The 27148-nt window shown below is 41.5% G+C and overlaps 1 protein-coding gene across 2 annotated transcripts in view; it reads left to right on the plus strand.

Moving 5' to 3' along the window:
* The window catches only part of FSTL5 (follistatin like 5), a 913616-nt gene that overhangs the window by 744385 nt on the left and 142083 nt on the right, over positions 1–27148 (plus strand). For both annotated transcript variants that reach the window (XM_068278842.1, XM_068278843.1), the window contains exon 9: positions 10347–10508. In XM_068278842.1, coding sequence (XP_068134943.1) covers positions 10347–10508 — 162 coding nt within the window. The remainder of the gene's footprint in view (positions 1–10346; positions 10509–27148) is intronic.

The following is a 27148-nucleotide window of genomic DNA, read 5'->3' on the forward strand; positions in this document are numbered from 1 at the left end:
TTAGTAACTACTCTTAGGTACATTCAAGAACATTTGAAACCATTTCCAAATATTCATTGTGCGTAAAAACATTTATTTTTCCTACAGAGAGCAGTACGGTTTGGTTTATCTCTGGCTAATCGGCAAATTACTCATTGCTGGCCAGGAGACACTCTTTGACTGTGTCTTGATTCTGCTCCCTCCCTCTGCTGAATAGACACATCAACCCTGAACAGCTGAGTCATTTTAGCAGAAAAGGCGGATGGCAGTGTGAAGACACAGGCCGGGAGATTCTTGCCTGCAATGATTACATTTGCAGATTAGCCACAGATAATCAAGCTTGTACTGCTCTCTGTTACTAAAATGTTAGGTTTGGGAGTATAATCTGTTAAAGGTTAGTTCAGTTGGTCTTGTTTTTAACAAGATTAGCATCTTGATCTTGATTGCCTTGATTGCAAAGATTTCCTGCTCATCAATGGATTTAAATCTATTTTCAGTATCATAGCTAGTGATGAGCTTAAATTTCGTGTTTTCATAATTACAACACGAAATGTGCAATTACAACATGAAATAGTAATTCCTAATTATCTGAAATGTCATAACTTGTAATTTCCTAATTAATCATTTTGTGTTGTAATTTTGCATTCAATCACAATATTGTGTTACTCGTAATGTTGTAATTTCTTTTAAAATAAGAAAAGTACACAAAATTATGGGTAATTTATTGTCCAAGTCATCCCGAAGAAAAAAAAATCGTAATTCTGAAATCTTCATAATTACAAATTTGTGGCACAAAAACAATCATAGTTACGAAAACAATCTTAATTTTTCTTGATTACAATGTATCCATTACAATCGTAATCGTAATTACGAAAATGATGCAAAATTTCACAAAATCATCATTAGCATATTACGATCATCCTAGCATTCATACCTTTAGCTGTATGCCAAAGTTGGGCAAAATAACAAACTACTGGAATATGGTTGTTATCTTCAAAGTAGTTCATGCTGGCACAGTGGCGCAGCTAGACACTTGGCAATAACATAACCAACGCCGATGCCCAGGGCATTTTATAGCTAGGAACTTGGCAGCTCACTGTTTGGCAAACTTTTGGTGCTGTTTAGCAGACAAACGGTGAACATAGCAATGCTAGAAGTTTGCCCTTCATGTTTAACCAGCGAAATGCGTCACAAGACTTTCACCCCTCACTAACCCTGAGTCTTTCCATGCAGATGTTTATTAGAAGCTAGTATAAAGGCAGACTTAGGCAGTTGTACCGGCAGCAAATCTAGTGAATTATTTTTAATGAATGCATAATTGGAAAAAGTGACTTATTTCCATTTATGCCTGAAGTTTAGTTTTTTGAATTGCTAGACTTGCTTTAAAGCTTTGCCTTCTACCTCACTAAAGAGTGTTTTTCTGGATCTCCCACGTGGATAGGAATTATGAACCATTTGTGAGGTCAGGGAGAGAGATTAAAATCAGTTCCCGAAATAAATGTTCACACATATCTATTTTTAATGTGTTTCTCATGTGTTAAAAATGCACGGAATGCACATTAAAAATAGAACAAATACCTGAAATGACTGCAGATCAAATAAGTTAGTTCTAAACTTTAACATTCAACATGTTCTAATTTGTTGTATTTTTTTCCTCCACCCTGATGAAAACTTTAGGCAGGGAGAGCTTGTCTTCAAGAATTTTAATGAGTGTCTCTAACACTCTCAGTTTAACAGTGGCACAGTTGATCTTGACAACTCCACCTTCACATTGTCAATAGTTTACACAAAAGTATAGTGTAGACCTTTGTATGTAAACAGTAACAATAACACAGCAATATTGCTACTTATCATTCTCTCTCCGGAAAGCTGTACCATTTACTAAAAAGAGAAATTTCACTTCTAATTTTTGTTGCACTGTCCCAATGCAATATTAATGATTGAGCTTTTCCACCTAAGTTAATGATGTACGCCAGCCCAAGCCAGTCATATGGGATAGTGTATGCCAGATATCTGCATGACTGAATAGGTTAATGGGATTAAATCAAAACTTTAGTCCAGATGCATTTTCTTCTTATTGTGTTAGTCATGTCCTGACTCTTTTGAAATTCCTTCTTTTAGGTTAATTCCTTAGAAGTCTCTCATTAATATATAGAGATAAAAACAGGGAACACCAAGAGCCCCAATAGTGTAATTCGTACTGGATAAGGTGGCAATAAATTCGTATTGCTAGATACTCACAAGTCAGGGTCACCAGCAGGCAACCACTGTAAAGGCAGGTGGGGAGATTATCCTGAACCCACTCAGGATTAAGAAGTCGCTCTCTGTAGACAGGAAGAAAGGGTAGCAACCCTCCACCAAGGGTGGACTCCAAATTGTATACAATGAACAGAGGCGCCAACAGGGGCGTAGCAATAGGGGTTGCGACCGCATCAGGGCCCTTGGGCCAGAGGGGCCCCCGAAGGGACTTCCCTCAACTGCATTATTAGCTCTCTATTGGTCCTGTGCTCATAATAATCACTTCTATAGATACTTTGAATAGTGGTAATCATTAACTAACTGTTCCCCATCCCCTTCTTGCACCTCTGACACTGTAGTTGCCATTGGCAGGTTTTGGTGCACCGTATCAATTGTTATGTATAGAGTGCTTGGGGGGCCCCATTGTAAAACTTGCATTGGGGCCCACAGCTCCTTAGCTACGCCACTGGGCGCCAAAAGTATAAAATTAGATTAAATGAGCTTAAAAACCAACTTAATTGGCAAAAATGAAGGAGGAAGTGGTGGTCTTACCTCCCTCAAGCAGGCACGACAACGACTGCGATTCAGACAGTCAAACACATTTATTAGAAACTCAAAAAAAATTGCAACGCTTTTCGCAGCCTCAGTCCCGTTTCATCAGGCAATACAGGGAGGAGTATCAAGCGATCTGCACAAGGATTCAAGTTTAGTGCCTCTGAGGCGCCTCAGAGGTGCTTAACTTGAATCCTTGTGCAGATTGCTTGATACTCTTCCCTGTATTGTCTGATGAAGCGGGATTGAGCCTGCGAAATGCGGTGCAAATTTTTTTGGAGTTTCTAATAAATGTGTTTGACTGTCTGAATCGCAGTCATTGTCGTGTCTGCTTGAGGGAGGTAAGACCACCACTTCCTCCTACATTTTTGCCAATGAAGTTGGTTTTTAAGCTCATTTAATCTCATTAATATATACATTGTGCAGCTCCCAGTTGCTAATAATCATAACTGATGATGAACATAGCTTGGATTATATTTACATCAGATAATACTATTTGCAGGAGATAATGTCACCCTGAGCAAGGGCATAACTAGACTTAATAAAGCCTCCTTTCAACAAAGATAGCATAGGGCCCCTTGGTCCCCAAACCTCATGTAAGTCAGTGAATGGCAGCAGAGCGTGTTCTGCTGTGAAGCAGCATCTGGAAGCAGGAAGAAATTACCCTCTCCCGCTACTCATGGTGGGTGGAGGTGGCGGGGACAGTTTTTGTGAGTGAGAGGGCAGTTTTCTTTCTAATTGACTGCACCTGCAATTGGGAGAGGGAGGAGAAGGGGCCCACAAAGCCTCTAGGCCCCCCTGCAATGGCAGGGGTTGCAGGGGTGATAGTTATGCCTATGGCCCTGAGCATATAGGAAAACTCTTGATTCACAAGCAGGTCTTTGGGATAGTAACGAAAGGTTAATACTGATATCTTACTTGTTTCTGTGAAAAACAATATTTCATATTTATAAGAGCAGAATGCACACCAGATTCTGCAGCTATCTTTATGGCTTACTTATTACTTTGTATTATTTTGCCCTAAAGTGACCCTGAACCGACCTAAAAAATGCAATACTAAACTTACCTGGGGCTTCCTCCAGCTCCCTGTAGTTTCCAAAACTCAGTAAACACATCTAAGTGAGTCTATAAAAAAAAGCAGGAGGCATTTGCTGTAAGTTTAGAATCATGCATTGCTCATTGTTTCACTAGCTCCATATTAGTTGAAGTAAAGCTAAAGTGAGTTATTCACTTCAAGTTTCACACATACCTATGTAGAAAGAAGGGTCTGGATATCATAGAGCCTTCCCAGTCCTTGGTCTATCCCATCATTCCATTGTCAGCTGGACATTGTCAGTGTACTGGTGGCCTTTGATGTGAGATTTGAGCTCTTTGACAAGGGTTTGTGTGCCAGCTTAAGCCAATATGAAAAAAGGAGTCTTTGGGCAAGGCTCCCTAATGTTTCTGGTCAGCTGTGGAGGAAGCCTTAGGTGGCTGCAGCACTGGTGCTTTGAGTCTGCCAGGACAAAGACATGATTTAAATGTTCTGTGTCTTGCCTTGCAGGCACCACCATTAGTTGAAGTTACTTAGCCTCCTAGGTCTTTGCCTCTCCTCAGGCAGCCTTCAGAAGTGATAGCATCCCTGATTAATTCTGAAGACAAGCGCATCCGTACTGTGCAAGCATGAGACCAGCCTCCTTGTGTGCAAGATGGATGCACTCGTCTTCAGAACTACTTGAGGATGCGAGTAGTTCTGAAAGCTGCCCAAGCAGTGTCAAAGAGCTATTCGACCTAGTTGGCCCAATAGCTTCAGCCAGGAATGGTGTAGGAATTATGGGACAGACTGAGGGCAGGAAAGACTCTGTGGTATCCAGAGCCTTTCCTCTACATAAGTATCCTAACCTGAAGGGAATTTCCTCCTCACTCAACAAAAAAAAATCAGTGGGATCTCACTCCTCCCCCTGCAAAGAACCTTTGGTTATGTCAATGGAAGGGCTCATCATGACCTCAAGAGGAGGTGAGGATGACTACCCACACCTGTGGAGACAGAGTTAAAGGAGTGGTGGAACATTTTTCCTTCTGATGATTCTGATACCTTGTTGGGAGATTTTCAGATGAGTTAGCCTGGGTTCTCTGAATGTTAAGAATTTCACAGCAGTGCAGAGGGAGATGAGCCCCTGCATAAACCACCACTGAAATATCTAGAGAGACTTCACTATGGTATACTGACTAATGAGAATTCTCCTCAGGACTAACTCTCAATGGTTTAGATTGATATTCCCAAACCCCTGAGGTGTAGAGGAAATACCAGGAAGCCTTCTTATTGGTTTTCCATTATAAGCCCTCCAGGTCTATCTTGACTGCTTTAGGAGTAGTTACTTCTACCTTCTTCTGGTGATCAAAAGTAGGGATGAGTGTTTTGACCCTGTCATGGATAAGGGGGTTTTGAAAAAAAGGAGGAACAGCTTCTGCTCAACTTCTGTGCAAAGTTTTACCAATTTAAGTCTATTGAGTCTACATGTGGGGGTGGGGGGTCTAAATAAGTTTTGTTTTTCTATAAAAAAAAAATATATATGCATTTGTAGAAAATGTTTTTAAAAAAAATGGTGCAGAGAGAGCAGCTAAAAAGATTTGCACTCATCTGTACTTTTGTTTACTTTAAACAATGCCCCCACCACCAGCACCACATTTAAAAATCACTAATTTGAGAATGTGAGAAAAGAGCATCAGCATTATAAAAAGGCTATCATGCCAATTATTTTTTCACATAGCAGGCTAAGATAACTGGATCTTGTAAATTCTTATTTGCATATGTTAAACATCAGTATGAATTAATGCTAGCGATTTTCAGAGTTGTCCAATGTGTTTTCCTTATTTGAGAAATTGCTGACAGACTTCTTTTTTCAAGTGGAGTTTTCAAGGCAGGAACACATTTAATATGCAAACAGGTGTTTGAAAAGAGAATCATTGCTGGGTGGGGAGAAAGGAAAACCTGAAGGCAGAGTAGCTTTTCTTTCTCCAACTAATTATTGTAATGGTGTATTGAAATGGTGCCTTTGGCATATTCACGAATGAAACATGTGCAGACCAACATTATGCACATTTGTAGCTGGTCGCCATGGTGATGATTCTAAGTTATGGTCAGACAGTGGCAACTGCAATTATAGCAATGTCACATTTTTTTCAGTGAAGGACAGATGCTGTGCCAGTGCCAGGTGTAAAATCACATAATATTAATGGATGATATAGTTACCATTTATCTCTGATACCATATACCAGTGATGGCTAACCTTGGCACTCCAGCTGTGACAAAACTACAAATCCCACCATGCCTCTGCCTCCCCGAGTTATGCTTAGAGCTGTCAGAGTATTGCAAAGCCTCATGGGAATTGTAGTTCCACCACAGCTGGAGTGCCAAGGTTAGCCATCACTCCCATATACCATAGATACCATAGTATCTCTGTGAATCAATAGCTATTAGTGTACCTTCTCTGTTATGACCAGTTAGGCCAATTGTATCTAGCTTTAATGCAAGATTAAATACACATGCAATGACCCAATGTTGAGGAAAGTTTATTACCCAATGTTACCATTAATAACTGGATTGTCCAGTTAACCCAACACCTTAAACAAGCCTACATGACTTCACAGCCTCATTTTGAACTATTTTAGTGCAGCAGCTGACACTGTTAGTGACAAACATGCAAGACTACCACAAGTATTAATTTATCATTTTTTATAAACTTGTATCAGAACTGGATAAGATAACAGATTGTCTGTATTGTGTAGTGTATGTATCTTAGTCTAGGGCCAATTTTAGAGGGAATCCAATTAACTTATCTGTATATTTTGGGGACGTGGGAGGAAACCAGAGTGCCCGGAGAAAACCCACACAGACACTGGGAGAACTTACAAACTCTGTGCAGATAGTGCCCTGGCTGGAAGTGTTGGACTGGGAGGTGGTAAAACTGAGGAAATCCACTTTATGGCCAAGCAGCAGTAATCAGGTGTTCTATACAATACACAAAAAGGAATGCGCTACCCCCTCCCAATGTCCAATTATTGTTAGGACAGTCCTTTGCTGTTCGACATCCAATGTCCAGACACTCCAGGTGGTTCACCCGTTGAGGAAATTTTCACATGTATGGAAAGAAAGATAATTATTCATAGTGCGCTCCTGTTTATATCAAAACACAGGGACCATCACCCTATGGGGCCCGGTTGTGCAATCTTCTACTGTGGATTCACCTCTGTGTGAGTGACCATTAGTCAACAAGTGGCACGCTCACCTTGCTGCAAGGCTGCCCAGCCCTACAGACAGCAACTGCACTTTATAGGGTTAACCGACCTCTTCCCAGCGATCAAGTTGCATCCAATCTCAAACAAAGCAATAAAATAATCTCATAGTGCAAATATGTTTGTAAAGCAACTGAATTTTCTCATAGCAAATAACTATTGATCTCCTGCTCACCCTTTGCTGCTGCTGCCCACACTCACAGACAGCTGTCCACGCTTTATGGGTGTGTAGTCTCACACCACAATACTTGCAGATATAGTCCACCTCCACCTTCTTATGACAAGGTATCAGGCATACACTATCAGAAGCCTTTCAGTTTTAAAGGAGATGTAATTAACATGTATAAATACATCAGAGGGCAATATAATAGCTTGGCGGATGAGCTTTTTGTCCCTAGGCCTTCTCAAAGGACTAGAGGACATGATCTGCGCATGGAGGAAAAACGTTTTAGCCATTTATTTAGGAAAGGGTTCTTTACAGTAAGAGTGATTAAGATGTGGAATGCATTGCCACAGGAAGTCGTTATGGCAAACGCTATACCTGCATTTAAAGGGGGCTTAGATGCTTTCCTTGCGTTGAAAGACATCCATGGCTACAATTACTAGGTAATTCCTAATGATGTTGATCCAGGGATTTTATCTGATTGCCATCTGGAGTCGGGAAGCAATTTTTCCCTTTTGGGGTTAATTGGACCATGCCCTGTAAGGGTTTTTTCGCCTTCCTCTGGATCAACAGGGATATGTGAGGGAGCAGGCTGGAGTTGTACTTTGTATTGGTTGAACTCGATGGACGTATGTCTTTTTTCAACCAAAATAACTATGTAACTATATAACCTCCCAGTCCTACACTGCTGGTTGGGATTCAAATTGAGGGTCCAGCACTGAAAGGCTAGAAGGCTAATCTTTACACTACTGTGCTGCCCCACTATGCCACCGTGCTGCCCCATAGCTGCCAAGGATTGGATTGTCACCAATTAGCAGCCAATGCTTGAAAGTATTTTATCTACCCGCTTCTCTTGTTATGAATCAGCACCGTAATATAAATGATTTACAAAAATCATTACAGAAATATAAACAAGATCAAGAAGAGTAAAACAAACAGCAAATGTTGTTCAACACTTCCAAGTGGGTGTTTCAGCACAGGGTTTTTATCTTGGCTTCCTCGACCCCTTCTTTAATGTCCTACAAAGGTAGTTCTTCCTCTTTCTGTATTAAATTTATTTAAGATTATTACTTTTAACATTTTTTAATTAAATATTTATATTTGTATTTACAGTTGCCGGTAAATACAAAACAGTCTATGAAAAAAACAAAACCTAGCTCGGCTGAGCAACTACCTGTCTCACTCCAGTCCCTGACTGACTATACATAAACAGCATTGTAGCAAAACATACAAGCAAAATGGCAACTTACAGCATACATGCAGAGATAAGCCTTTTCCCCCCATGTGAGAGCTCTGTTCCCTCCAGAGTTCAGGAACCAAGTGAGCTCCTTCCTGGTTAGACTGGCTGACCTTTATTCAGCACCTGTGCTCCATCCTGCACAGGTGTAATACCTGGATTGGGCCAGGTGGCCAGGGAACCCACATACACTTCCCTGGACAGCTCCAGGATCCTTGACCGGCTTTTAAAAAAGCCAAAGTAGCACACGTATTTTTTTTTTTCCTGGAGCTTTATTTGATTAAGCACCTTAACCTCCCTGGCGGTAAGCCCTCGGGCTATGCCGCGCAGGAGGTTTTCTCTGCTTCTGGTGGGGCGATTCGCCCCATTCAAAGTGCTGTGCGCGCAGCCAGCACTTTGCTAGCCGCGTGCACAGCTCGATCGCCGCCGCTCTGCGGCGATCGCCCGCACGCAGCGGCGGAAGAGGGCCCCCCCGCCAGAGCCCTGCGCTGCCCGGACCAATGAGTTCCGGGCAGCGCTATGGGCTGGATCGAGTGCGCGTGACGTCAGGACGTCGGCTGACGTCCATGACGTCATGCCGATCGTCGCCATGGCGACAGGAGAAGCCAAACAGGGGAACGCGTTATATACGCGCTCCCCTGTTTGCTATGGATGCCGGCGACGATCGCACTAGAGGGCCACATGCGCCCTCTAGTGGTGTTTCATGTAGCTACCACTCTGGTAGCTTTACATGAACCAAAAAAATAAATAAAAAATAAGCATTTTTGCCCATTTTTAAAAATAAATTAACCGCCAGGGAGGTTAAACGAGATGCTACATAGACACCATCCATAACTTTTCCTATAAGAGCACGTGATATATATATATATATATATATATATATATATATATATATATATATATATATATATATATATTTAGGTCTATAAATATTTGGTAAGTGTCCAAAGAGACACTGAAGCGAAAATAAACTTATGAGAAAATGAATTGTATGCTTAGTACGGATAACTGATTGAACATTAGTAGCAAAGGAAAGAGTCTCCTATTTTTATTGTCAGTTATATAGCTTTGTTTATAACATTGAATCCCTCTTTCATTTTTGCAGCTTAGAAACTACACTCTTTTTTTTAACCACTTGAGGACCGCAGTGGTAAACCCCCCTAAAGAGCAGGCCTTTTTTCTTAAAAAGGGTGACCACAGCTTTAAGGCCTAGCTGCACACAAGTGATCCCCCCCCCCTTTTCTCCCCACCAACAGAGCTTTCTGTTGGTGGGGTTGTCTCTGTCCAAATATTTATGGAAAAACATCAGCCTCGGCTTATACTCAAGTTACCTGTGTGAGAGGTTTTTCAGCCATTCAAAAATGGTGTGCAGCTATACAAACATCCCCTACAAGCATACAAGTAAGCTCCACCCACTTCACTCTTCATATGGGGAAGGCTACCTAATACTGGGGAGGACATCTGGCTAGCTATGCTGGGTTGTTGGGCTACCTAATACTGGGGGCACATATGGCTACATATACTGGGGCTGGGGACTACCTAATATTTGAGACAAATCTGTCTAACTATACTGGGGGGGGGGGGCTACATAATACTGGGGGAATATCTGGCTATTTATATTTGGAAGGGGGCTGTCTAATACTGGGGGAACATCTGGCTAGCTATACTGGGAAGGCAGGTACCTAATGCGAGGGACATCCCCCCAGGCTTAAACTCGAGTTTTCCTGGTTTCTTAGGTAAAACTAGGTACCGCGGTTTATATTCGGATTGGCTTATGTTCGAGTACATACAGTAGATGTTTTTAATTCTTGGTCTTTATGTAAGGCATTGGGTTACTATGTTCTTTATGAAGTACATTAATTTCTGAGAGTAAACTTCCTTTGTATTTCTCCTTATACATAGTTCCACCTGTTATTCGGGTCTTTCCAGAGAGTCAGGCTAGAGAGCCAGGTGTAACCGCCAGTCTAAGATGCCATGCGGATGGGATTCCTCAGCCCCAGCTGAGTTGGCTTAAGAATGGAATAGACATTATAACAAAATTATCTAAGCAACTCACATTACAAGGTAAGTTCATAGCCTGTCTTTCAGCTGAGTAATTTATATTGTCAAAGAACAATGTTCTGTATTATAGTATGTGTTATTTTCTCTAGTGATTTTTACTTGCTATTAGTGTTGGGCGAACACCTGGATGTTCGGGTTCGGGAAAGTTCGCCGAACATGGCCGCAATGTTCGGCATGTTCGGGCCGAACCCCGAACTCCCCGAACATCCCGCTTTTGGGGGCCCTATGAGGTCGCAGGCATAAGGGGGGAGCATGCCCCGATCGCGGGGGGGGGGTCGGAAATTCCCCCCACCCCCTCCGCTAGCGCTCCCCCCTCTGCCCGCTTCCCCATACAAAAGTTTCAGGAAGTACCGGTCCGGTGGTAGTGGGTGGCTGGCAGTGGGCGGCACTGTGAAGTGAGTGACTGAGGAGGAGGAGTCCGGAGAGTGACGCGTTGAGGGAGGCCGGGCAGCGGGCGGTTCAGCAGTAGTACGGTACTACTGCTGAACCGCCCACTGCCCGGCCTCCCTCAACGCGTCACTCTCCGGACTCCTCCTCCTCAGTCACTCACTTCACAGTGCCGCCCACTGCCAGCCACCCACTACCACCGGACCGGTACTTCCTGAAACTTTTGTATGGGGAAGCGGGCAGAGGCGGGAGCGCTAGCGGAGGAGGTGGGGGGGATTTCCGACCCCCCCCGCGATCGGGGCATGCTCCCCCCTTATGCCTGCGACCCCATAGGGGGGCAGTATTCGGCCGAACAGGGCCCTGTTCGGCCGAACAGGGGCCCTGTTTGGCCCTGTTCGGCGGCCAATTAGTAGTTCGGGGCGAACCCGAACTTAAAAGGCCGAACACCATCAGGTGTTCGGCCGAACTCGAACATCACCGGATCAGGGTGATGTTCTGCAGAACCCGAACAGTGGCGAACACTGTTCGCCCAACACTACTTGCTATTCAAGTAATTGGCCTCAATTCACTAAGCGTATCTCCTGTCTTTAACCACTTGAGGACCCAGCCTTTACCCCCCCCTTAAGGACCAGCGCTATTTTTTGTGATCTGTGCTGGGTGGGCTCTGCAGCCCCCAGCACAGATCAGGTGGCATGCAGAGCGATCAGATCGATCCCCTTTTTTCCCCCCTATAGGGATGATGTGCAGGGGGGGTCTGATCGCTCCTCCTGGCTGGCATGTTGCGAGGGGGCACCTCAAAGCCCTCCTCCGCGGCGAAATTCCCCCCCTCCCTCTCCTCCCTGTCACCCCTGTTGATCCGGGCTGCACAGAACGCTATCCGTCCTGTGCAGCCAGTGACAGGCTGTCCCCTGTCACATGGCGGCGATCCCCGGCCGCTGATTGGCCGTGGATCGCCAATCTGCCTTACGGCGCTGCTGCGCAGCAGCGCCGTACAATGTAAACGAAGGAGACAAATGTCTCCTACGCTTACAGTTAGTGTGCGAGTCGCAATCAGCGGCTCGCAGGCTATTCACAGAGACCCGCTCCGTGATCTTACAGGAAACAGCCGCTCGCGCGTTGCTGGTCCTCCAGCTACCACTTTGCCGCCGCATGGTATGAGTGTGCGGTCGGCAAGTGGTTAATAATGTTTGCCTCAGGCAAACCTAAAGTTAACTCTTCTGTCTTTAAGTTAACTCTTCAATCCTTAAAATAACTCCAGAATTCTAAAGTTAAAGACAGGCTGTTAATTACCTGCGTGTGAAAATAACTACAGAGGAGGTAACTTAAGGAATGAAGAGATAAGATAACTCTCTCACTGTGTGGTGGCAAGTTGTCTCTTGCCTTATTATGTCCAGCATGATCTTAGTGAATTGAGGCCATTATCAACAATGCCTGTAAATATAGATGACAAAGTTTCAGGCCTTTGAAGAATTCTGTTATACAGGTAATAATGTATAATTTACTAAGAAAAAATGCAGTTGTGTTTACCCCAAACATTATTTCTGCAGTATGTAAAAAACACAGAACTGGTCATTCCTTGATTGAATATTTAAAGTGCATACAACTCCTCTGTGCTGCAGCTTTCCAAGTAGATGAACTCTTAGGTATAATATATATTTATATGGTTAAACACTTTTCTGCTTATATATTAATGCAGCTGCTAAATAATTTGCAGGATAGGAGTGCTGTTTCTGACTAATTGGTGTCATACGATGTTCCAGTATTCCTTCAAGGAGTTTGTTTGTACTGCAGTCCATGACTCACTAACAGTACACAAATAAGGCATCCATACATTGTGTGGTTAGCAACATTCCATCAGACATTCCTGAGAATGATATTTCATTGTATCATCTCATACAAGTTCACATTGTCACTGAGGGCAGATCATTTTAGAAGCTATATTATTTTCTAAACAATTGTATTGTATGCTGAGGGAAGGTTAGAAGATGTGTGCAAAGAAAGACTGCATTTCTTCCATTCAAGGATGACAGTTATAGTCATAGACCTAAAGCATAAATAAAGAATAAGGAGGTGGATGTTTGTTATGTTAGGTTTCTTCTATTTGCAGACATGCATGGTAGATTATAACTGAGAGGCTTTAATCATGCTTATCACACAAGCCTGTGTCCTTACACATACACAGGGAGGAACCAACAAGTTGTACAAAGCTGAATCCTTAATAACAGTAGTGAGACATCTAGTGGCTAAACTGCAATACTACATATTGCTACATCCTTTCTCTTTTAACTGAAAAAAGGTAAACACAAAACAGTATAAAATTCAACCAAAACTCTAGCTATACTGATCTGTCTACAGAGTTTGTACACTAAACATAATCGTTCATATGAGCTGGTTTTCTAGTTGTTCTGCCTGCTCGTGTTACATAAGGTGCCTGTCCATGTTCTTGTGCTGATACAGGCAGACCACTGTCTACTGCCATCTCTCTGCCAACTGCAGTCTCTCTCTGCTCTTCTTGTGTTGCTCTTGTTGCTTCTATATCTGCAGATGTAGATGGATTAGTGTAATTGTCTCAATCTGGCTCACTTGGCCTCATCCTGAATCTCTCCTCAGTCTTTCTTAAATGCCTCCGATTTCTTCTCAGTTTTCTTCCTTCCTCTGTTATCACTTCATAGGACCGAGATCCTAATTTCCCCACAACTTTTGCCTTATGCCACTGTTTTTGATACTTGTTCATTGGCTGAACGCGTACTGTATCATTTCTCTGGAGCTCAGGTAGATCTTTGGCTGACCTATCATAGTACAATGCCTGTCGACTTTGATTCCTCTGCAGTTTTTCTTTGCAGTTCTCCACAAGTTTTGGTCTCAACAGACGACTCATGGTTGGTAATAGAGTCCTAGTGCTCCTGCTCATAAGTCTCTGTGTTGGACTAGTCTCCAGGCCTTGACTGGGTGTATTTCTATAATCCAGCAAACTCAAATAAACATCTGTGCCAGCCTGTTCTGCTTTCTGCATCAGTTTTTTTGGCTGTCTTTACTGCTGACTCTGCTTTGCCATTGCTTTGAGGATATCCAGGTGATGAAGTTTGGTGATGAAAATCCCATACCCTGCTGAATTGTTTAAAGTCATCCGAGGTAAACTGAGGCCCATTATCAGAGAATACAATCTCCGGAATGCCATACCTTGCAAAATGCGCTTTCAGTTTCTTGATCATAGTCTTTGCCCTTGTGTCTTGTAAGTAGTCCACTTCCCAGAAGTTGGAGAAATAGTCCACAGTTACCAAGTACTCTTTGTTATTCCAGCTAAACAAATCTAGGCCTACCTTGGACCATGGCCTATCTGGAATTGCATGTGGTTGCAAAGTTTCTTTTTGCTGCTTGTCAGACCATGATGCACATATGTCACATTTTGCAATCCATTGTTTTATTTGATCATTCATTCCTGGCCAGTAAACATATTCCCGTGCTCTGCGTAGACATCCCTCTACACCTGTGTGAGTGGAGTGCAATCTCTCTAGTATGCTCCTTCTCATTGATTCTGGTATAACTGCTCTTTCACCTTTAAATATGACACCATTCTGCACTGACAGTTCATCTCTTACATGGAAAAAGGGCAATACTTCAACTGGTGCATGTTGTTTATATTTAGGCCAGCCTTCTAATATGACATTTTTCAAAATCTGCAGTTTCTTGTCTTTTTCTGTATTGCTCTGTATTTCTTCTAACCGGTCTTTTGATACAGCTAAGTACTCACACATGTTAATATTCTCAATGTCTTTTCCACCTTCTGCTCCAGCGGATAAGTAGGCTCTACTCAGCGTATCTGCAATAAGTAAATCTTTTCCTGGGCAGTAGCTGATGTCAAAATCGTATTTCTGTAGTTGAAGAAGCATGCGCTGCAGTCGTTTTGGTGCATTTAAGAGTGGCTTCTTTGTAATAATCTCCAGAGGCTTATGATCTGAATGCACTTGTACCTGTCGTCCATAGGTATATTGGTGAAATTTTTCCATCCCAAATAGCACTGCCAGTAGTTCTTTCTCAATCTGTGCATAAGCCTGTTCTGTAGGTGTGAGAGCTCTGCTTGCAAAAGCAATAGGCTGTTTTCTCTGCATTAATGTGGCTCCAAGGCCTGTTTCTGAAGCATCACATTGCAATACCACGGCTTCCTCTGGGTTAAAGTATTTAAGGGTGGCTGTGTCTGCAATCGCTTTCTTCACCTCTTGGAATGCAGTCTCCTGTATGTCTGTCCATTCCCAGAGTACATCTTTATGGGTTAACTGTCTCAACGGCTCACACATGTCTGAGAGATGCTTACAGAATTTAGAAAGGTAATTGACCATACCCAGGAACCGCAAAACTCCTCGTACATCTGTAGGTGTAGGCATTTCTTGTACAGCCTTCACTTTTTCAGGATCTACTTTCAAACCATTTGAGGTTAGCAGATGTCCAATGTATGGAACTTCAGTCATTTTCATTCTGAATTTTTCCAAATTTAGTTTAATTTTCTTCTCTCTACACCTGTTCAAGAATTGTATCATCTTCTGATCATGATCTTTCATTGCTGATTCCTTGTCATCGCCTTCCCCAACTATCAATATATCATCTGCTATTGTTTTTATTCCTGGGAGTCCTTCTAAGGCTTGATTTAACTTCTGTTGAAAGACTTCTGGAGCCGGACTGGCTCCCATGGGCAATCTCAGCCACCGATAACGCCCAAACGGAGTAGAAAATGTTGTCAAGTAACTTGATTGCTCATCTAATTTCACATGCCAGAATCCATTTTTAACATCACATACTGAAAAAATCCTAGCTTTTGACAAATCAGGCAAAATGTCTTCTATTATAGGCATGGGGTAATGGTTTCTCTTCAGTGCTCTATTCAGAGGTTTAGGGTCTATGCATATTCTTAGTTTGCCTGAGGGTTTCTTCACTATCACTAAACTGCTTATCCAGTCTGTACTTTCATGTACTGGTGCGATTATATGTCTGGACTGTAGATCTTTTAGCTCATCCTTTAGTGGCTGCATTAAAGATACAGGTACTCTTCTGGTTGGTAATCTAGAGGGCTGTATTGACGAGTCTATTTCAAACTTGTATGTGCCTTCCAGGCAACCATCACCCTCAAAGAGATCTGCATAATGTGTCTGTACAAACTGTAAATCCAGATTACCACTTGTCTTTTGCTCCAACATGCTGGTTTGCTGGGAGACATCCAGAGACATAATGTTGTGAGACTGTACTGTTATCAAGTCCATAGCCTGAACTGCTTTCACTCCCAACAGGGGACTGTGATCGCCATTGTTTACCACAATAAATTCAAGCCTATAACTTTTCCTATTACACGGGTTTCTTATTTTCAGTCTGCATGTGCCCATGGGTTTCAGGGTGGTTTTATTATACATCATTAATACTTGATCTGTAGGCTGAATTGTTACTTGTGTGTTAATTAGAGTATAAGGAATAACATTGCAGCTTGCTCCACAGTCCAGCTGAAATCTGACAGGTCTCTCATCCAGCAAGAAAGTTGCAAAAAGTTGTTTTGCATCCTTATATTCCTGTTGCTTTACCATATTAACACTCTCTGCTGCTGGCTGTAGTTGTATCCACCACAAGTCTTCAGCACTGTCAGAGTCTGTATTCTGTGTCACTGTGTTTACTGGTCTCTGGTTTAGTCTTTTCTGTCTGCACTGAGTGGCAAAATGATTCTTTTTCCCACAGGATTTGCACAACTGTCCATATGCTGGGCACTTCTCCTTATCTCTCTCATGTCTTCTTCCACAATATTTACACTGTATGGTGCTTTCTGGAAACTTCTGCCTCCTGTGTGTGACTGATACAGCATGCACACCAACATCAGCTGAACTTTCAATCATCTTTAGGCTGTCTTTTGTGAGCTGAGAGGCTCTGCATATCTGAGTACATTTCTCTAGGTCTAGGTCTTCCTCTCTCAGTAATCTCTCTCTCAGGTGAGAGTCCTGGATTCCACATACTATCCTGTCTCTGATTAGAGAGTCTTTGAGATCACCGAACTCACAGCTTGCTGCTAGTATTTTCAGTTCTGTAACATAGCTGTCTATGGTTTCCCCAGTCTCCTGATTTCTTGAAAAAAATTTAAATCTTTCCACAGTTTCATTCTTCTTAGGGTCACATTGTTTATCAAACATCTGAATAATGTCTTTCACAGTCATATCCTCTATGTCATTTTCTCTGACTAAAGTCTGTGATATTTCTCTGCCCTTCTCTCCTATTAAGTAGTGGAATAGTTTTATTTTGCGCTTTTCATCACTGGCTGCTACTGTGAGATCCACATACAATGTGAACTCTTCTTTCCATTGCTTCCATGCTTGGGCCAGATTAGATGAACTCACATCTAGTTTCCCAGGGGGTTTCAATCCACTCTCCATGCTGTCTCTTCTTGTGAGTTCAGTTTGGTGCTCTGTTACTCTGACGTCCTGTACACCGCTGCCACCATGTTTGTTATGTTAGGTTTCTTCTATTTGCAGACACGCATGGTAGATTATAACTGAGAGGCTTTAATCATGCTTATCACACAAGCCTGTGTCCTTACACATACACAGGGAGGAACCAACAAGTTGTACAAAGCTGAATCCTTAATAACAGTAGTGAGACATCTAGTGGCTAAACTGCAATACTACATATTGCTACAGTGGAAAACTCTAAAAAGTGTACACTTGTGATTGCCTGTGGTTCGCGTCAGTGGACAGTTTTGGCAAAATTGTGCTGTTCACATTTAACGAAATTATGCAGTTTGTGTTTGCCCCATACTTTAAAGGAATACTGTAGGGGGGTCGGGGGAAAATGAGTTGAACTTACATGGGGCTTCTAATGGTCCCCTGCAGACGTCCTGTAGCCACGCAGCCACTCACCGTCTCCGGTTCACTTCTGGAATTTCAGACTTTAAATTCTGAAAACCACTGCGTCTGCATTGCTGTGTCCTCGCTCCCACTGATTTGACCAGGAGCGTTCTGTGCAGGCACATCCCATACTGGGCCTGCGCAGTACGCTCCTGGTGACATCAGCGGGAGCAAGGACACAGCAACACAGGCGTAGTGGTTTTTAGACTTTAAAGTCTGAAATTCCAGAAGTGAACTGGAGGCGGGGCCGAAGCATCGGTGAGTGGCTGCGCGGGCTCGGGATGTCTGCGGGGGACAGTAGAAGCCCCGGGTAAGTTCAACTAATTTCCCCCCGACCCCCCTACAGTGTTCCTTTAACATGTAGCCAACTCTTTTCAGGTGGAACAAAAAAGGCAGTTAAGTATTTATTTTTTTCACATGGACAACACCCCCCCCACACACACACACACACACACAGCCATGAATGGAACAAACCTGCAGTCATTTTACATTTTGCCTAGAATCAGTGTACGGAGAGCTGTGCTGCTAATTGAGGCACAGATAGATAGCTTGCTGACACTGTTTTATGTTATCCAGTGCTGTGTAGCTGCTCCCATAGGTGTTCTAGTCCTTGAAGTTCACCAACTAGGGACCCCAAACACCTTTAGAGAATTGATCCTGCTGTTATTTTTGTTGTTGTGTCTTTTTATTTTATTTATTTTTTTCCTTGGTATGTTGTGTAGCTAGCTTATAATACACCACACCACCTGTTTACTATAGTGTAGTATATGGCTGTGTCACTTTTACAGCCCCCTGCTAAAAGAAATGATTTTGTGACTGCAATGTAATTAAAATATTGTGTGTAACCTCACCAGACATACAGATTGATGCACAAAAGTGTGGTAAACCTACTGCGCACACGCATCACGGGACAAAATTGGCGTGCACATGCTATGTGCAATCCTGACAGCGTAACGTGTGCTCTTAAGTTACGCCTGATCATTTTATTTGTCGTGTGATAGTGTTATAGTATGACCGCCATACTTCACTGGTGTGGCCAGCTACGTTAATTAATGCTGCAGCGGCAGCGCTAGTGAAGTGCCCTACTTCAACACTATTGCACGACACTTAGCAAGATCAGGTGTAACTTAAGAATGCACACTACACTGCCAGGACCGCATGTAACCTGTGTGCGCTGATTTTATCCCACGATGCTTGTGTGCGGCAGATTTGCCGAACTTTGTTACACATAGCATTTCACATCACTGTTGGGTTTGTAGTGCATTGTTAGGCCCACACAAATAGCAGGTTACCTTTCCAACAGGATTTTGCGACATTTTCCACTGTTCCCTCTCAGGAAGGGTATCCAAGGGGGATTAGACAGCAGCCACCTGCATACCTTTAATGGACAAAGGTCCATTAAAGAGATGATTTAATCATCCCCAAGCTATCTTCAATTGCGTGCATGATATGAATGAGTCACAAGCTAGTCATAATAGCTGACTTTTCTACACAAGTGAAGTGTCTCACATGTTTCAGATATTCTCTGGCAATTTTACTTACATTAGTTACATTTTAAAGTTGAGCATTCTTCCATAAACCTATTCCCATGTAACCAACCTTACTCTCCCACCATCACACCAAAGACGCTGGAGCTCTGTTCTCCTTTGCTTTATGCTCTCTGATGTCCTAAATCTTTCTAAACTCATCTCTCCCGTCTTATGGAATTTCTTCAGCTGCATATACTTCAAACATCTCTTTCAATGTATAAAATCCAGTTGAAAATATCCCTGAGAAGCCTTTTTTTCTAAATTATTGATTTCTTTGCTGACTTTTCCAGATGTATTTTATCTGACCGGCTTGTACTTTTAATGAATATATTTCCACTTAGTGACTGTAAGCTCTGTTGGATGGAAATCGGTAGTGAAGTGTGCTGTTTTATCCCATATAATCAACGACCGTTTCCACCTGCAATATTTTCATTATTTTCGTGGAATTTACATTCAGATTCACTATGCTCAACGTAGCAAACTGTAAAATCCTGTTAGCTTGAGGTATTTGCCCTGTACTAAAACAGTAGCAAAATGGTATGCCTAGGTTTTATTTAATTTACCTAAAGCAATAATGCCTTATTTTTTGCAGGCTGTAAAATTTTTCACATATCTAATCAAAATTTGTAGAACAACCCAATTTTTCCAGTTCTTTATCAAAATGTAAGCAGCTCAATGTCTCTCTGTACTCGAAAATAAAAGTATGGACCAAATAAGGAAGTGGGAAAAAACAAACAAACATACAATCCATGTATAAACCAAAATGTATTCAAAATGCTTTTTTTTCTTCAAAGAAGCTACCTTTGGTACCTATAACCAGTGGCATAGCAATAGGGTATGCAGAGGTTTCACCTGCATCGGGGCCCTTGGGGTAGAGGGGCCTACTAGGGGTCCCTTCTCATCCATCTTATTAGCTTTTGATTGGTGCTATGCTGATCAATAATACCTCTAAAAGTGCATAGAATAGTAATACCTTATATACTCACGTATAAGCCTCATTTTTCAGCACAAAAAATGTGCTGAAAAGTTACCCCATTGGCTCATATGGGAGTCAGTGGAGCAGAACAGATGGTGGAGCAGGTTTTGTTACCAGCTGAGGAGTGTAAGGATCGTGTACTAGTGATCCCGCTCTTGCCAGCTGGTTCCCTGCTAAGTCCGTGCCCCCATCCCCTGCAACATGGTGTGCAGAGTGTGCTGCTCAAAGCTACCTGTGTCCCCTGGCTTGTGGAGCTGAGCATACAAGCAATGTGTCAACGGTGCAATGATTGGGGACTTTTCCTGAGTGGCAATTGCTGTGTCTCATATCTCTGATGCCATCTAGTAGTGTCTTGAAACACAGTTGTATCATCCATGGGGCACATCTGGCTATGAGGAGAGAAGATGACTTGTACTGTGGGCACATCTGGCTACTGTGGAGGGGGCTATACTGGGGAGGGGGCTTATACGCAGAGTCAATGACTTTTTCCTGGTTTCTGAGGGAAAAGTGGGTCCTCCAGGTTATATGCGGGTTGGCTTATATGCGAGTATATACGGTAATCCTTAACACGCTATTTTTTTAAGACTGATTACACCTGTCTGACACTGCAGCTTTCCTTGGTAGGTTTTGGGTTCCATACCAATAGAGTGCTTGGGGCCCCATGTAAAACTTGCACCTGGGCCCCAAGCTCTTTAGTTATGCCACTGCCTATAACTACTGAACAGGAATGATTAAAACACAAAACCTGCATATAAAAGCTTTGGTGGGTCTCTTTGTGCTAAAAATGTTGTTAACGAATAACAAAACAAAGGGACACCGTAAGTTGTCAATGCATAGTTAGAGTCTACAACTTTGTTTGTTCTGTCTTTGCCTGTTGTAATATCATCTATAAATGCAGTTGAGCAAGTCCCAAACAGCGATGACATAATAGCAGTGGACTTTGAAAAAATGTAAAAAAAAAAGAAATCACATTAGGGAAATTAGGGAAAAATTAATAAATAAAAGTGTATATATATATATATATATATATATATATATATATATATATGTATATATATATATATATATATATATATATATATATATATATATATATATATATATATGTATATATATACATATATATATACTGTATTTTTTGGACTATAAGACTCACTTTTTCTCCCCCAAAAGTGGGAAAAAAAAGTAACTGCGTCTTATAGTCCAAATGCAGGGAGTTCCTGACTTGTGAATGCCTGCCAATACCAACCTCCAACCTGCCACAATGTCGGGGACTCTCTGTACTATGCCCATAGAGAAGAAGAGGCAGGGGAAGACAAAGGTGCATAGAGGAGGACACTAGGAGGACAGAGGCTGACACATGGGGGACCCAGGAGGACACAAGGAGGATATAGGACACCGGGAGATATAAGAGGTAGAAGGGGGCATGAGGTACAAGGAGGGCATAATCCACAAGATGCCCCTTCACCATGGATGCACCAGGTTTAGTATTTTTTTCCCTTGGTTTTTGTCTTCTAAACCTAGGTGCTCCTTATGGTCAGGAGCGTCTTATAGTCCGAAAAATACGGTATGTGTGTGTGTATATATATATATGTGTGTGTGTGTGTGTGTGTGTGTGTGTCTTTGTTTGGCCATTGTAAAATCTTTCCTCACCCTTATGTACATTCTGAAATTAGCACAGGTGGCAATATTTGTTTCTGAGAATTCTGAAGCCAGTGGGAATAATAGCTGATTTTCGAGAATGCTCTGGGAGGAGAATTATGCATAGATTAACAGCCTAGGCTAAGCATCAATGGAAGTGTAGGGCTACATACCAATATACAACAACATATAGATATAAGAAGTATAAACATAAAGATATAAGAACTTAAGAAGTGATGCTGAAACCAGGAAAATTATTGTAAAAGTGGGTATCTTGAATAATTTACGGCATTGTACTATATGTCAGTACAGTGCTTCTCTCAAAAATGTAAATACAACTGAAGGAAGAGGGATATGGATGCTGCCATATTGAATATCTTTTAAATAATGCAAATTTCCTGGCTGTCCTGCTGATCCTCTGCCTCTAAAATACTAGCCATGTACCCTGAGGGCTCAAACCCACTAGAAGCCTTTTCTAAGCCCTAGTGATTTGAAAAAGCTCTCGCTAATGCAATGTTATGGGGGATTTGTTATAAAATCACATCGCTCCAGTGTGATCACACCCATAGTATTACATTAGCAGGAGCTTTTCAAATCACAAAGTGCCCTGAAAAGCGCTCTTAGTGGGTTCCAGCCTAGAATAAGCATGCGGATCAGGTTTTTGACTTTGTTTACCCCCCTGCATGCTTGTTTCAGGTGTGTGATTTAGAAACAACTGATACATGAAAGATCAGCAGGATTCCAGGCAACTAGTATTGGTGAAAAGGAAATAAATATGGCAGCCTCCACATCACTCGCACTTTAGTTGTCCTTTAACAGTTGCATTGGAAAATCAGACTCATTATGTTTGAACAGGGGTTTGTATACAACATACATAATGTATAACCCACAGATCTCCACTTTAAATAAATATGTTTTAAAGTTTGCACAATATTTTACATTTTGGAATATTATGGAATTCAATTTTGCATTGGAGCAACTTGACTTTTAGTTGAAAATGTACCTAAAATTGACTGGCAGGTAATTACAAGACTCTTAGAAGTTATGCAAATTGTATTTATTTAATTTCTTGCTCAGCTGCTTCCTCATACCACACTGTTGCAAAGCCCAAGATATATTAATCTCTGCAGCAAATGAAACTTAGGGCCTGTCATATACCAGATGTTAGGAAGACAGTGCACTGAAATAATATAACGTCTATGGTTTTTGTTGTCATAGTTGTTTAAAATCATATAAAGTTTTGAAATAAAAGTTTTCATAATTTAGTTGTACTAAGACAAAAGTATTGTTGTATATTTCACCCTTTTGATCATCAGTACATATATTATTATATATACATATATGACATGTTTTCTAGGATTTGTACAAAAGCGTGCATGAAAAAAGGGCGCCGTATAAAAAGTGCCCAAGGTGATAACAAAAAGGCGTGGTTATTAATGAAATCTGATAACGATAAACATTGTTGTCAAGATTTGTTAACGATAAATACCGTTGTAAAAACAGACGAGAAGTAATAAGGAAAAGATATTAGCGTTAAATATCGTCACGCAATTCAATAATACACCTTAACCCAACCCTACCCTCACACAGAACCCTCCCCTGGTGGTGCCTAAAGCTAACCACTCCTCTGGTGGTGCCTAACTCTAACCACCCCTCCGGCGGTGCCTAACCCTAACCATCTCCGGTGGTGCCTAACCCTAAACCCCTCCGAGGTGCCTAACTCTAACCACCCCCCCTGGTGGTGCCTAACCCTGACCACTCCCTCTGCAGTTACACCCTTTTACACTTAATAACAATATCTTTGATAATGTAAAATTTGTAAATATAAATGAAATAATATGACAAAAACTATAACTTTGCATGCTTCTAAAATGATAGCATACTTCAAAAACTATAATGTTCTAATGTTGTTAACTATATTTATCACACACTCTTTTTTCTGCTTTTTTCGCCATATTAATGATAATTGCATTAAAGTCTATGGCGACGCCCTGTTTTTCTGCTACCAGACAAAATATACTTCCTTGGCCTTTTCCTCTATAGGCCTGAAAAATGTGGCTACCACTAGATGGCGCTGTTGCTGATAAAATTCAGCACAGCGCAGTGCACTCTGATCATCCATCCTCGCTTCTCCCCCCATCTCTTGCGCCAATCAGCCGCACTACGACATGGGTGTGTTTATACCAGAGCAGGATCATCCACCTAGGCAGGTGCTTGGGGCCTAGTGGGTGTCAAGGGGCCCACCTGCCACCTTCTCTGACCTCTCTCCACTTCAGCTTACCAAAAGGACCACAAGGGGACCCCAAATGTGCTCCCTTGCCTAGGGCCCCATTACATCTTAATCCATCTATGGTTTATACCCAACAATCACTCTTGTGTATAATATCCATTCATGGCAATGTGTATACATGAAAGTTGAGGTCCTTCAGAATCGAAGGCAGCAAAGTAAATGCTGCATGAATCATCTGGAAAGCCATATGTGGATGAAAAACGTGCTAGAGCAGCCCTATCCCCCCATTGCACATGTACATGTATTTCTATGGCATTTTTCAGGTGTTTAAACATCTGGTTTAGATGCCACAATCATGCAATAACCACTTAGAAAATGCCTGTACCTGGGGTGAGTATGATATGGAGACTCCCCTATTTATTTCCTTTAAGCAATACCAGTTGCCTGGCTGTCCTGCTGATCCTCTGCCTCTAATACTTTTATCCATAGACCCTGAACAAGCATATGCAGATCAGGTGTTTCTGACATTAATGTCGGATCTGACAAGATTAGCTGCATGCTTGTTTCTGATGTAATTCCAACACTACTGCAGCCAAATAGATCAGCAGGGCTGCCAGGTAATGGGTATTGTTTAATAGGAAATAAATATGACAGCCTCCATATCGCAACTCGGGTTCACTTTAAGTCTATGCAAATGGTGCAAATGCTGCATGTGTTTTTCCAGGTACCTTAGAAAATGTCTGTGTATATGAGGCCAAAAACGTACTAACTTAGGGTATCTGACAATAGTAAACATACCAAATACTTCTAACATATTATAGATATACTTCTTATTTTAATATCTTTAAGATATTTTTGGATGAGAAGCCTATCACTCCAATTATGTCTCTTCAATAAATGCCTATGAATTATCAATCATGTTATTTTCTATGAGCTCTACAGTTGAGAGCTATTTTCTTCTGATGGCAAGTGGCTGTCAGGTTTCCTTTAAAACGGACCTGAAATTAGAACTTCCTCTCTGCTCTAAAAGATAAGTAACAACATACTATGCTTTAAAGAAAAACATTTCTTCGTTACAGCTGATATAAATCCTGCAATAAATCTGCAGTGTGTCTACTTCCTGCTTTCATGAAAGCAGACATATTGTTAACATCCTGTGTTTACCAGTTAGCTGCTCTGCCATGGCAGCCAGCTGACTCAGCTGAGAACAAATTACAACTTGTGATTACTCACAGATGAGAGGGAATTAGAGAGGCTAAACTTTCTAAATTCATAGAACATGCATTTCTCTATGCTTTCTTTCTGTCCTGTGCAAGAGTTCAGGACAGGTACACTTTAAGAAGTAGTCTTGGAAAACGGAAAGTTTCTTGCACGTGCATAACACTTCTGCAAAGCAGAAATGATGGCCCTGCTTCCTACAGTTCCCGTTTATTGTAGCTGGTAATTGCAGTTGTAGATTACATTTACAACTCAATCTGCTGGTGAAATCAGACATACTTAGTAAGACTGTAAGATGTGGTGGTTCTCTGTGGTACTATTCAAATGCTCATAGTTAAAATGTAACAGTTCTTATAGGTACAATTACACCACTGATTTCCCTTGGCTGATTAAAAAAAAAAGAAAAAGAAAAAATGTCCATGTTGATACCTTTCATGGAGCAAATCTTTGATCATTTCTAAATTCACTTAATCGGTAAGCATATCTGTCATTCTGTCATTTGAGCCCTCAAGTAGTTAAAAATGAAGAGCTGTTTTGATCAGAAAGGAGGTCAACAGCAGTATCAGTATAGACTTTTTTCTTTGCACGGTGCTCTTATTGCAAGTAAGGGCATTAGACACTAGAATAATCACAAATACCTTCTGTTTTAAGAAGGCAAACTTTTGTTTTACATAAAATTTTAGTAAGAGGGATTTTTTGGTCTTTTGCAGCCCCTTACTCACTCCTAGGAGTTCTGGTACATCACGATCATACTGGGTAATGTGTAACTATGGGTGCTTTAAGTCCTACCCAATAGAACCACATTAATCCATGTCATGCACTGATGAAGATTAACCAATTTAAAACAGTCTGAATACATGTCGGTTTATTGTGGCTCTGTACACTTAACACAATGATGGGATGGCAACAAAGGATATATATATATAAAATCATTAATGTAAAAGTAGGTATCCTGGTATCTTGAATAATTTACACAGGAAACCAGGGTTATCACAGGAGACCTGGGTTCAAATTTGGCTCTGAATGTTCAGTAAGCTGCACCTATTCAGTAAGGAGTTTTTGGGCAAGTCTCCCTAACACTGCTACTGCTTATTGAGAATGCTCTGGTGGCTGTCTCACAAGTGCTTTGAGTCCAACAGGAGAGAAGTGCTATACAAATACTAGAATTATTAAGAAACTATGTGGTAGGTGTATCCATGTGTTATAAATGTAGACTGCCTTCTTGACTGCTATTGTAGTTCACACTGCAGAGGGAATTTTGCTCATCTTACCCTACATTCAGTGGTGAGTGAAAGTGCTGTTTTTTTTAACATTAAATTTCACAATAATAATATTAAATTAGATTTTTTGAGTGAAAACACCTTTGAAAAAAACTTGTAATATGTTTGAGATTTTTGCCTTTTTGTGAATTTCCGGACTAAAAGTAACTGATTTTGTGGTGTTCATGAATTTTTGCATTCAAAATAACTATTTTCCATGGTTTAAGCAAACTTTCACAAATTCGTTTCCTTTGACCATTTTGCAAAAATACAACATATTTTCACAATTATTTTCTCAAAATCAAAAATAGCATTTTTGATGCAAAATTTACTATGTCGAAAATCAGCAAGCAACTCTGCCTACATTACTTCCAGTAGTGCTCAATCAAAGATCTCTAGATGTGTCAGGACAGCATACATGAGTCTATAGTAGCCTTATTATACTGTACAAAGAATTAATCAATTCTTCCCAATAGAAAAGGTAATTTGAGATTTCACTGATTCATCTCATTGCAGCTTTCATTCCTGCTC

Source organism: Hyperolius riggenbachi, chromosome 1, assembly GCF_040937935.1.
Source record: "Hyperolius riggenbachi isolate aHypRig1 chromosome 1, aHypRig1.pri, whole genome shotgun sequence".
Classification (NCBI taxonomy): domain Eukaryota; kingdom Metazoa; phylum Chordata; class Amphibia; order Anura; family Hyperoliidae; genus Hyperolius; species Hyperolius riggenbachi.